The 11,599-nt window shown below is 52.1% G+C and overlaps 5 protein-coding genes across 5 annotated transcripts; 2 read left to right on the top strand and 3 right to left on the bottom strand.

Moving 5' to 3' along the window:
• Nucleotides 1-705: 705 nt before the first annotated feature.
• GLOTRDRAFT_91025 (uncharacterized protein) lies at nucleotides 706-1,501 on the top strand (the record flags this gene model as incomplete). The annotated part of the gene is made up of 2 exons (XM_007864229.1): nucleotides 706-1,363; nucleotides 1,401-1,501. The coding sequence occupies 2 exons, from the start codon at nucleotides 706-708 to the stop codon at nucleotides 1,499-1,501; spliced, it is 759 nt and encodes a 252-aa protein (XP_007862420.1).
• A 280-nt stretch (nucleotides 1,502-1,781) lies between these two features.
• Nucleotides 1,782-3,674, bottom strand: GLOTRDRAFT_109684 (RTA1-domain-containing protein). The gene is made up of 8 exons (XM_007864230.1): nucleotides 3,490-3,674; nucleotides 3,217-3,433; nucleotides 3,001-3,090; nucleotides 2,851-2,945; nucleotides 2,654-2,794; nucleotides 2,543-2,602; nucleotides 2,303-2,488; nucleotides 1,782-2,235 (listed from the first exon to the last, which is right to left on the bottom strand). Exons 2-8 carry the CDS (start codon nucleotides 3,422-3,424, stop codon nucleotides 1,999-2,001), a joined length of 1,017 nt encoding a protein of 338 aa, XP_007862421.1. The 5' UTR covers nucleotides 3,425-3,433; nucleotides 3,490-3,674; the 3' UTR covers nucleotides 1,782-1,998.
• Nucleotides 3,675-4,823: 1,149 nt separating this feature from the next.
• GLOTRDRAFT_91027 (uncharacterized protein) lies at nucleotides 4,824-5,333 on the bottom strand (the record flags this gene model as incomplete). The annotated part of the gene is made up of 3 exons (XM_007864231.1): nucleotides 4,824-5,072; nucleotides 5,123-5,205; nucleotides 5,255-5,333. The coding sequence occupies 3 exons, from the start codon at nucleotides 5,331-5,333 to the stop codon at nucleotides 4,824-4,826; spliced, it is 411 nt and encodes a 136-aa protein (XP_007862422.1).
• A 158-nt stretch (nucleotides 5,334-5,491) lies between these two features.
• GLOTRDRAFT_103454 (VID27-domain-containing protein) lies at nucleotides 5,492-8,336 on the top strand (the record flags this gene model as incomplete). The annotated part of the gene is made up of 12 exons (XM_007864232.1): nucleotides 5,492-5,510; nucleotides 5,566-5,583; nucleotides 5,641-5,731; nucleotides 5,788-5,906; nucleotides 5,966-6,218; nucleotides 6,274-6,730; nucleotides 6,788-6,890; nucleotides 6,941-7,188; nucleotides 7,244-7,869; nucleotides 7,921-8,040; nucleotides 8,092-8,146; nucleotides 8,208-8,336. 12 exons carry the CDS (start codon nucleotides 5,492-5,494, stop codon nucleotides 8,334-8,336), a joined length of 2,238 nt encoding a protein of 745 aa, XP_007862423.1.
• A 424-nt stretch (nucleotides 8,337-8,760) lies between these two features.
• Nucleotides 8,761-9,012, bottom strand: GLOTRDRAFT_35056 (uncharacterized protein; the record flags this gene model as incomplete). Its single annotated transcript, XM_007863609.1, has 1 exon — nucleotides 8,761-9,012. A coding segment is annotated over one exon (252 nt), but the record flags the coding sequence as incomplete, so codon positions are not given.
• Between the last annotated feature and the right edge of the window lie 2,587 nt (nucleotides 9,013-11,599).

The raw sequence follows: 11,599 nt of genomic DNA on the forward strand, positions 1-11,599 counted from the left end.
GTCTTGGTCTAGGTTTCCTTCACGGCCCTCAGCCCTGGTCTGCAGGTAGCCAACCTTCCATATCTCCTACAGGATTTTGAAAATGTCAATTTAAAAGCAAGGGCTCGCCGCTGCGTTCAAGAGGGAATTTTTAGAGGACGGCTAGGGACACCAGGTCCTCCCCTATTGGGGCGAGATATTCCAGAGTCTCGTCCTCAACTTTCGCAAGTAAGTTTATGGCCAGAAAGCCGCACTGGGACGGCAGCGAGCCACTCGACCCACTCACCGATGAGGAAGTGCAGAAATACTATAACGAGTATCTGGGCCGCGACTGTAGCGGAATTACAGCTGGAATTACGCGCTCTGCCTCGCAATGGCGAGCCCAAGGCTTATGACGAGCTTCTCGATATGTGGGCTCGGTCTGACTTGGATGTGAATGAGAACTACAATCGCAAGCGCTCGTTACAGTCGTCGGATGAAGTAGATCCGGACGATGTGGATAGACGGCTGGGTAGCAAGAGGCTGAAAGGGAAAGGGAAGGATCCACAGCGCTGACGCACTTCCCCAACTTGCTATAGTCTATGGAATGATCTTGTCTACCTGTCACTTTCGAAGAGGTTTCTGTAACCATAATGGTCGGTACCATTTCCTCACACATGTATTTACATCCTCGCATGCTCACATCACTAGTACAATCGCTATCGAGTCTGTTAACTTGGGAGTACGATGATCAATCCTGAGCGTCTCATGGCAATGTGCATGGATGTCTCCCTGAATATGAATCGGGTTGTGAATCTCAGGCTTCTCAGCCACAATCTAACTCAGGCTCCGAGCCACATTTTGAGTACTGCAAACCTCGTCGCGCTTACCATTGCAGTGATGGATAGTGCAACAACTAAGTATCAGCTCGCCTTGCCGTTTCTCCTACAGTCTGTATCGCCCGGGCTCGCTGCGCTCCACGCCTCCAGGGCGCGCCGCCTCCACCCCGAAGACTCGACGCTACACGAGACTCACTGTGCTCGGTGTGGAACCTTCTTTGGTGACGGGCGGAGCGACGTACGCGTCGTTCGTCAGTGCAAACGCCGTAAAGTGCCCGGGAGCGGCGAGTCTTCTGGCCGATCACAGGCGAAACGGGTGCTGAAGACGACCTGTGGGACGTGTGGGCGTGTTCAAGAACGCGTAGTCGAGGCTGGAAATGCGAGAAACTTTCCGAAGGCTGGAAGAAACTTCGACAGACGCGGAGTCTCTGGAGCTGCTGCTTCCGGTCAGGCGACTGCACCCCTTCCAAACACCAAAGGTCTGCCAGGTGGAGAGTTGTCCAAGACAGCCACGATGACCAGCATGACCGAGCCAGCTACTGTTCCTCCTGTTCCTGAAGAACATGGTCCCCTACTATCGCCTGATACGTACCGGCTGGACAGGTCCCGTAGCGACTCACCTAGCATCCGGGAAAGTGCAGGACGAAAATCTTCAGAAACTCCATGTCCCACAACCTCCTCTACGCCGAACCCTAGCTCGCTAAAGCGTCCCAAGAAGAAATCTGGCTTGCAAGAGCTGCTTGCCCGCAATCGGGAACGGGAGCGCCAAGAGCAGAGTAAGAAGAGAGGCGGGCTCGCTGACTTCCTCAGTGGCCTCTGAGGAAGCTTGATACCGCTCTTCTCAGCGTTTTGAGATACAGGGATCACGCTTTGCATATCACCATCGTACCGCAACAGGACTGGTACTACCATTACTGGGAGGACCCGATCAGCGTCAGTCTATTGGCGTCGCATCCATAGAGCGCATCCTATCAGTTGCATCACTGCCAGAATTACTGCAATTCATCACTGTATTGCTCCGAATTATCTCCAAGTCAACAAGTCAATGTGCATGCATGTATACATCGATATATGCTAGATAACCACTATAACGAACGACAAATATATGACCAGTATCATACCATCCCCGCAGTCCGACATCTAGGTCATCAAATCCAATCATCAAAATAACGATAGCAACATGTCCACCCCCTAGTCTAGTCTATGCCTGCACGGAGTCCTTCTCCTGCTGCTCCGCGGAGCTACGCTCGTCGCCCACGAGCTCCTTGCGGACGGGCGGGGCGAGCGGCGGGATGAACCGCCCCGGCCAGAAGGGCACGTACACGGTAATGGCGATGAAGAGCGGGAGCGTGTCGAGCCCGTAGAAGTAGGGCTCGGACGTCGCAAGGTGGCCTTGGTAGCCCTCTGATAGCTCGATCGTACGGTAGATCGAACGGATCTGGATGATAAACAACACGCGTTCAGATTGTCTTGTTGCCATTGGAGGGTGGGGAAACGGGACTTACGAGAATCCCGATGCAGCTGATAAAGAGGGCAACGCCCAGCGTGCGCCAATCATGGTACCACTTCTTGTCCTTGTCGAGGGAATACACTTCGGGGTTGTGGCGGTAGATCTTCCAGAGGAAGGCGCAGTATAGTAGGCTGAAGAATAGGAAGGAGACGAATTGCGCGGCAAGACCGGCCAAGAAAATCTGCACGTCGGGTTTAAGAGACGGCGACACATCATGGAGAGGTAGAGGACGTACGTGTGATCCTGTCAGGGCAGTTTGAGGGTTGTTAGAGATGGATATGCTACCTCCAGCGGCCTAAATAACGTTGAGAAGTTTGCTCTGTAAATTTCGAAAATGTAAACGCACCTGGATTAAGAAGGTAACGATGTCGGAGCAGACGAAGAAGATCGTGATGCGGTTCGGGGGGATCAGCAAGTGCTGTTCGCATTTGAGGTACCGTGCAAGTCGACCCAGGAGCACGTAATCGGCAGCAATAAAGGCGCAAGGCTGTGATGACGATTGGGCTGAGATACTCGAGCCAAACCGTTGCGAGGGGAACTTACCGATAAGACGATGAGCAGGTATTCCGCGATGTAGATTCCTCTTGATTCCGGGTGCGAATGTAGACCAAACCTGCAACCAAAGCCCATTGCCCATGCTACACGATAAACGTTCTCAATATGATGGAAAAAATCGGAGTTGACGCCACTCACTGTACTCGCCGATGACCATGGACAACATCCAAACCGCTCCCCATTTCCACATACTGAACGACTGGATGAACGCCACCACCAACACAAGAGCTAGGGAAGCGAGCAGAAGCAGTGATTAGCCAGGTCGATGAAATAGACCCCGATGTCGATCAACGAAGGCGCGAAGCACGACGTGCTAAGTTTACGGCACCGACGAAGCAAGGAACAAGCACTCACTGAAGGCGATAGCAGTCAGGGTGTTGCTGGCAATATACCGCAAAGGATTGTAAGGGTCATGGCGGGGGTCTGCAAAAGGATCCGCTGGGCGAGGAACGCTGACATCTCTCGCGGCGGCTAGGGTATCGGAAGACGCGAGAAATACAGCGGCGAGAAGACAAAGCACAGCGGTTCTGCGAGCGGACGAGGAAATGTAACGGGACAACATGGCGGGCTCCTGAAAGAAAGCACTGCGGCTGAGCATGCGTTTTGGCTGACTGGCAAGGCGCGTACACGCTGATGTCCGCAGGGCTTATTTGCGCGTTGGCTGATGCACGGTCAGCGCCTTGCGATAAGGGTCCGAACAGGTGTTCGTCGAGGGGGAAAGAGAGGGAAAGTAGCAAGAAACGGAAGGTATATGAGATGGCGGAGGCTGGGGTATTATAACCGCATGAGCAGGCTGCAATCGCTGAAAGGGCATCTCGGCCAATGAGTCGTTGTGGAGAAAGCCCACAGATCGCTGACACATTTCCTCTGACCAACGGCCCGCGCTCTGCCCCTGGCCCAGAATGGAAGGCGTTCAAGTTTGTCCATCAAACGGGTGCACTAAGGCCTTGAAGAAGGAACGGCGTAAAGCCAGCGGAATAAGTACCATTCATTGGGACTGTTTGCTAAAACAATATAGGCGCTGATGAGGCGGGTCGATAGCAGTTACTCATTCTCTGCAACGATGTAAAGAGCATTCTGCAACGTCCTGCCACTATGCAGTTCTACACAAGGCCAGTCGCGTTGCGGAAGGTGCGAACCTTCCCATCCTGGATCGGGATCATCCCCTGGAAGCGGGACCATGTCGGTCCTCCGGAAAAGCTGATTGGACCAGATAATAACTCGTTCCTGGCGCTTGCGGAAGGATAGAGCTGGGGCAATGTCTGCTGGGCGCTGATGGTATGGTCACGGTCCGGCGCTGTTGCGGTCCATTCGCAGCTACAGCCATCTTGAAAGGCACCAGCCATTCCACACCGTGCACAGTATATGATAACTGGCCATGACTTGTTATGACACCCAGCAAGACGCGCATTTTAATTAGTGTGACTTTACTGCTACAACGAGCCTACCGCTGATTCAGCCGATGAGGGAAACTGATTTATTTCAGGCAATAGCGGAAGGGTATCGCCTGTAGCGCAGTCGTGGCACGGAAAATCCTCCGGCAGGCGGTGATACACTGGAGAAACATTGTCAGCAAAAACTTGCCAAAATTCGTTCATGCCAGCACTGGCATAGCTCAAGACCTCCTGATTCACTTATGCCCATGAGTTTAGAAGGTAGAAATTGCCAGACCGTTTATTCTTGAATGGTAGGCACTAACAGGTGCAGGGCAAACCAGAGCCAGGCAGCCAATTATTTTGGGATGTGTTAATGTTGTCTTGCATCCGTTTCGGATGTTCGGCTACAGCCATCGGCTTGAATAGGATTGACAACGCACCATAACGTGAATGAAATGTAAGATGCATGAAATACAATCAAACCGCGGGAACCGATGTCCACGGTGGCGTAAAACGGTATCTCCAAGATATGCCGCAAAGGCAAATGTCCACCAAACTGGTACTCATTGAGATGGATGGGTGAATTTATCTTTTGGGCGCCCACAAATCATACAGCTCTCTGTCCGCCGGATCGAACGTAGTGATCATGGTAGGATCAGAGCGGATGACCGTCCTAGCGGGAGTCGAGCTGCTATTCTGAGAGGCAGAAAACTGAGACATGCGGAACTGCGAGCGTTTCAACAAGGCTTCCGCGAGCGATCGCGGCGAGCCTTCCACAACGTCACGGTCGTCTGTGAGAGAATCAATAGCGGTGGCAGGAGAGTTGGAGGGAGTCTGGAGTTTAGTCAGAGGAGTAAAGATTGCAAATGTGGGAGCTTGCGTACTTCGCCGGTTGGGAAGTATCCAGGCATAGTTCTGCGATTACGCAGAGGGGGCTCTGTGGGTGCAGAGAAGACATCTTCACCAGCTTGAACCAAGTTATTTTCCTGAATTCTCAATTACAACAATTTGGTTACCTGCAGGAGGTTGGGGCGCCTCGGCAGGCGCAGGCGCCGGCTCCGGGAGCGGTATAAGCTCTCGCGACGAGGAGGACATGGCTGTTACACGACGCGGTACCGCAAAGCTGTGCAGACGCGTTCTGAGCGTGACGTCACGCGCCATCGAGTCACGGGCGCTCAACGATCGGACAAAGCCTTGGGCTTGTCCTGCCTGCTGCTGCTACTCCCTCTGGCTCCACCGTCTCCCCTTACGCCATGAATATCTTCAAAAGCTGTAAGTCTTTTATCACTTCTAGTTATAAGCAACCAGCTCAATGTACTGCCTGTAGTGATTGGCAAGGTCTGGCGTGAGTGCATGAACGCCATCCAGGAAAGACTGGACTGATTATTGGGCCCTGCGGTAGATGACCCCAATGCGGCAGAAGTCGTGAAAATTTCCACAGGTCAACTGTATCTTGTACGACCTGATAATATCCGATCTTCCCGGGAATGCATGTATGTCTTTCGCCCAGGCTCGCCGTCCGCGCAAAGCCGTTGATCTCTCTGTGCAGATATAATGACGCAATGGCGACTATTCGTCGCGTCCCCTCGGTCGAGCATAACTTTCAGCTGGTTATAACGCGCGTATACGAAGAGGGGGACCAGGAGCTGCTCGAGGACGAGGAAGAAAGTGCGTCCTCCCATGTGCATCTTAGTGCTGTCTGATAACCCTTATTCCTTCGTTTGCAGCGGACGAAGAGCGGGTTTTCTTGATCAGTGAGGAACTTGAGTTCCACAGCGGCGAGAGGGACGGCGAGCCGACATTCATCTGGCGGGACCTCGAGGGGGACGTCGACGAGCTGTACGAGTTCGTCGCGACCGGGACGAACGAGCCCACCCGTGCGTTCTTCGAGACGTGCATGTACAGGGCCATGTACGAGAGGAAGTACCGGAGGAGTGCGGATAGCTTGACCGATGCGGACTTTCAGGAGTTCATATGGCAGTGAGTCCTCTCGCACCCGCAGACTATCTGGCTTGTTTCATGGAGTGCCTCGCAGACCTCCGGAGGAGAAAGCCAAGAAGGCCGTCAAGATGAAGGCTGAGGAGGAGCCCTCGAGTGCCGTGGAGAAGACAGGGCCGAAGAAGGCCGTCCCCTCGACTATGCCGGTCGTCATCGAGGAAGAGGGAGAGCTCTACTGGTGGAACACCAACACCGAGATGTTTGACATCGAGTGCGAAGGTGTCCTTAGGATCGTGCAGCGTTCGCAGTTCGATTACTTCCTAGTTGCCGCGAGCGACAAGTCGCAGGTCCTGGCGCACAAGATCGTTCCTGAGATAAATCAAAGGTGGTCGAGGAAGGTCAATTCATTAACGTGGAATGCCGTAAGCGAGAGTGGCGCGCAGAGCAGTTACTGCTTCAGGTTCCTGACTGTGGATGCATATGAAAGATTCTCGGCTGCGTTCACTAGGGCGTTGTGGGAGAGCCTGCATCAGTTCTCTTGGGATAAGATGAAGGTTCGTAAACATGTTATCTCTCGTGGCTATTAGCTCACGTTCATACCTCTTGTGAAGGCTGACGAGCAGTCGTATGTGCTCAGCTCCAACACCGAAGACGTGGAGATGAAGGACGTTGATGAGGAAGATGAGGAGGACGAAGTAGAGGATGAACTAGAAGGCAAGTGTCACGGTTGCATCAACATTCGCGCAGTTCTGATTGCCCGACAGAGAAGAGCGAGCCGTCGGAAGACGAAGAGGAAGATGAACCTGGAGCAGACGAGGACGCGTTGCCACCCGCCCTTGGTCCCGGCGAGCGGAACTCACAGCTCACCGTTGGGTACAAGGGTGATCGGTCATACGTCGTCCGTGGCAATAAAATCGGCGTCTTCAGCCACGGAGGGGACAATGGTGTCAGGTACCAGGCGACGATCAGCAAGTTGACTACACCCAAAGGCAAAGAATTCAAGCCCAAGAAGGTATGCTGCCTCGATTTATGTCATCTTCCGCAGTAATCCTAAGTCCCTGTGACAGGTCATGTTGCATGAGCAAGATACGAAGATGGTGCTCATGAACCCCGGCGACCCCAACTCGCTCTACAGTATGGACATCGAAAGGGGCAAGATTGTCGAGGAATGGAAGGTTCACGACAACGTCACAGTCGATATGATAGCTCCCGAGTCCAAGTTCGCGCCTACGACACATGAGCAAACCCTCGTTGGAGGATCCCATAACGCCATATTCCGCATCGACCCCCGGATCTCTGGCAACAAGATGGTTGATAGTCAGTACAAGCAGTATGTCAGCAAGAACAAGTTCTCCGATCTCGCGACCACTGCGTCTGGCAAGCTCGCTGTCGCGAGCGAGAAGGGTGATATCAGGCTGTTCGACACCATCGGGAAGAACGCGAAGACTGCTCTACCCCCGCTGGGCGACCCCATCCTCGGTATTGACTGTACCGCTGATGGCAGGTGGATAGTGGCGACGACAAAGACGTATCTACTGCTCATTGATACGCTTATTGGAGAGGGACGGTATACCGGAAGTCTTGGGTTCGATCGGAGTTTCCCAGCAAACGCGAAGCCTATCCCGAAGAGGCTGCAGCTTCGCGCTGAGCATGTTGCATATATGAATCAGGAAGTCTCATTCACGCCTGCTAGGTACGAGGACGTTCGTCATATTCTGGTTAGCACGATCCTGATATTTCTCAGATTTAATACGGGAGGTGATGATGCCGAAAACGCCATCGTCACGTCTACGGGACCGTACGTGGTCGTGTGGGACTTCAAGAAAGTCAAGCGGGGTCAACTGGACAAATATGAGATTAAGAAGTAGGTTCCAAGTTGTCGCACTCTAAGCAGTATTGACGTGACGAGCAATAGATACGAGGACTTGGTAGTTCAGGATAACTTCCGGTTCGGTGATGACAAAGAAATTGTGCGTATACTAGTCTTGCTCTTTGGCGCATGGATTGTTTATGCTCTTCCTCGTGCACTAGATCATCGCCTTGCAGAATAATGTGTTGGCTGTCAACAAGAAGAACCTCAAGAGACCTACGCGTGCTTCGCTTGCAACCCCGTCTAGAAACTTGCGAAGCAAGTCCGGGATAGTGAATGCTCCGTATTGATGACGCTACATGAACAGGTACGACTTGACAAGAATTACGCAGGAACGCACCCAGTGTATTTATCCATACCCCTATGTATTCCTCAGGGTTTCTCCCCTTTCTATGTATCCTCCATATAGTAGAGTAGTTGGTGTAATATACGATATCTTGTTGCCCACTAGCCTGTTCTCCAGTCACCCCAGGGGGGCTGGGATCTCCGATCTACGCCTACATCATTACCTTGCGACCAGCAAGGTATCTCGCGCTGCCGGAATGCGTTCACTGTTTACATGTCTTTTGACTTGTTTGTATCTGTTGAACAGCCACTCAAGCCTATGATCACGCTCCCCACAACATACGAGAGAGCTCGTGGCATATCTGATCGTCTGGGCTCGCTACATACCCATACAATAGAAGACTCAAATATTAGAGATACATGACTATGTTAATTCCTATGTAATTTTTGACGCATCTCCATCCACCACTCCTTTGTCCTTTGATCTAACCTTTCTAGTCTAGCATCCTCCTGAATGAGAAATGGGTCACGAGCCTGTTTGAATATGTCATCATCAAAATCCCGCAGTAATCGAATATTGTCCTCTCCGTGACTACGAGAAAGTGTCACGTACGAGTTGAACAAGCTCAGTTTACCCGTTGGCGGCTTCGCGATATCAGCAATAAGGAAAGGAATGGTTTGACCCTGTGCGCGATGATATGCACTGACACACAACAATCACCAAGGACCAAAGGAAATAAACCTAAACCCCGTGATATGGGTGAAGGCGGTCCGAGACACCTGAGGGGTATTTTAATAGTTCGAGGGGGAAAGGAGGAGTAAGACGACGTAGGGTAGTCCGTAGGAAGACCTAGAAAAATAAAACAAAACCTTGACGCCTGAAACAAACACTAATGGACGCTCCGGAGTATTTATCTTCCGAAACGGCGCAAGCAAAGTCGCAAACCACGGAACCGAGTGTAGGTTCGGGCTCACGGGAGTAGAAGACACTAGAAAGAGTTGCTCAATTTTGTTTCGCTATGTGAACCTCACCGGAACTAGTTAAATCGATGGCGGAGATATTTCTCTCGATGAGTCAGGCCTATTGGCAAAGCTAGGATCGGTTATAAGTCGCTAAGTTCGACGCTTTCAAACTTCTCGGGTCGCTGAGATCGTAACGTTAATTCTCTGAGATGGTGAAGTCGAAAACTTCTTTTTCTGTATGCTACTTTGTACAATTTATACTACAGGAATAGCTTTGCGACCGTCCAGAGATAAATAACAAATAAACGCCGCTACCCATAGGATTGCTCAGCACTTTCCTCCGCTATACCATACACCATACGACTCTCTTGCGCTCCCACTTGCTCTTTCCAGCCCCTATAGGTCGCCTCGATGCTCCGCCACCTGACCCAAGCGGTCCCATCACTCCGTGCGACACGCCGATCACGTGCTAATTACCTCCGGCCGCTTGCTGACGGATGCTGACCTCATGGTGACTCGTATGCGTCCGCACCTTCGCTATCTTGATGGAAACGAGGGGGGAGTGAGTGCTGGAGGGTGGGCATGAGGACAACACCCCTCGATAGAAGTGTCCGCGGGTCCCGGAGCTAATTCAGCTAGAAGTCATGTTGGTTAAGTCATTCCGGAGCTTCGGTGCGCGGAGATAAATCACAGAATGGGTCCGTGTACGCCTCGAGGATGTTAGGAAGTCCGGAGCTAAATAGAAAAAAAAGTCTTTTAGAGCCCATAGAAGCCTAGAGGCGTGAGAGCGCTGTGTCAAATAAGCTCCGGGGGGGCTTGTATGATGTGCGGAGTCCGCGTTTTCGGGGGTCAGATGATCCTGAGGCTTATCAGCGATAATCTGTGAAGGCATATGCTGCTGTGATACACAGCTGGTGTCAATGCACTGTGCGCTTCACGAGCTGGCAATTCTCCCCGACCTTCATTGGCACTGGGAAGGACTCCTCCATTGGCTCAATCGGCACAACACGTTCCTCCAGCCCTGGCAACTGCGGCATCCTAGTACGGTCTAAACGGACCAAGTCATAAGCCGGCATTCGTTGTAGCTCCACACTTGGCATATTAGGCACCGGCGGCTCTTCAGGGTCCAGGACTATCTTCACCATCTCTCCGCGAGAACCATTCGCTATGTCCAGGTCGGTTGCTATGTAGATTCGTTGTGACCATGACCTTCATCCTGACTGCAAGCATCACCTTCTCCGGGAGCCTCTTCCGCTTGTTCCTCTTCTGCTTATGCAGGTACGTCGCCACCATGATCTTCTCCTCATTACTTAATAAGCGCCCGCAGATGCTATCCTCCGCTCGACAGATGAAGAGCTGCACTGCAGCATCTTGGCAATGTCAACGAACGGCTGCTTCGTTCCATCGCTCCCGGACGCCATGACGAGGTGTCACGGGGACAGCATCTTCCACAGTGACTCTGCGAAATTTGTAGATAACATTCTGGGTGTGAAACAACTAACCGCCTCAATAGCGTGATATGATGTTCCTGCACACGTCCAAACTGCACATGGCGCAGTAAACTTGGGGGGAGTGGGCCAATGCTGTGCATGGCTGGTTACGAGTCCTGAGCTGGGCATAAGATACTCCCTATTTTACACTGTATATCATAGAGCTGACACAAATATTCCTATCTTTCTTGAAGTATCATTTGAATTTCACTAGACCTCTCAGGATCATCTTGTATATTCCTTGATTTGCTATAGAGCTCTGAATATATTATGGATTTCCCGCATTTTTCACAATTTTTCTGGCCCTTCTACAGCCTGCAATCAATTCCAGATACCAATGATGTAATGGCTCTGCAGATCGGGTGAACCTGCAGAGAGCCAGGTAGCTTTACTGCGCCCCCGTGCAAACATGTACAAAGATACCATATCGAGAAGAATGTCATGTGACGCCGGCAAACGCGGACTTCCCTCCGGGCGCTGATAAGCCTCAGGATCATCTGACCCCCGAAAATGCGGACTCAGCACATCGTACAAGCCCTCCGGAGCTTATTCGACACAGCACTCACATGCCACTAGGCTTCTATGGGCTCTAAAGAACTGCTCTATTTAGCTCCGGATTTCCTAGCATCCTCGAGGCGTACACGGACCCATTCCACGATTTATCTCCGCAAACAGGAGCTCCGGAGCGACTTAACCAACGCAACGTCTAGATGAATTAGCTCCGGGGCCCGCGGGAACTTCTATCGAGGGGCGTCGTCCTCATGCCCACCCTCCAGCACTCACTCCCCCTCGTTTCCGTCAAGATACCGAAGGTG

The sequence above is a fragment of the Gloeophyllum trabeum genome (genome assembly GCF_000344685.1).
Source record: "Gloeophyllum trabeum ATCC 11539 unplaced genomic scaffold GLOTRscaffold_00002, whole genome shotgun sequence".
NCBI lineage: Eukaryota > Fungi > Basidiomycota > Agaricomycetes > Gloeophyllales > Gloeophyllaceae > Gloeophyllum > Gloeophyllum trabeum.

What these genes read in the sequence shown, in the direction of transcription:
- GLOTRDRAFT_109684 (XM_007864230.1), bottom strand. Translation starts at nt 3,424, where the DNA reads ATGTTGTCCCGTTACATTTCCTCGTCCGCTCGCAGAACCGCTGTGCTT. An exon ending in CATGGTCATCGGCGAGTACA is followed by an intron (nt 2,946 to 3,000) that starts GTGAGTGGCGTC and finishes TTTATCGTGTAG; the next exon opens with CATGGGCAATGGGCTTTGGT. An exon ending in TCAGCTGCATCGGGATTCTC is followed by an intron (nt 2,236 to 2,302) that starts GTAAGTCCCGTT and finishes TTTATCATCCAG; the next exon opens with ATCCGTTCGATCTACCGTAC.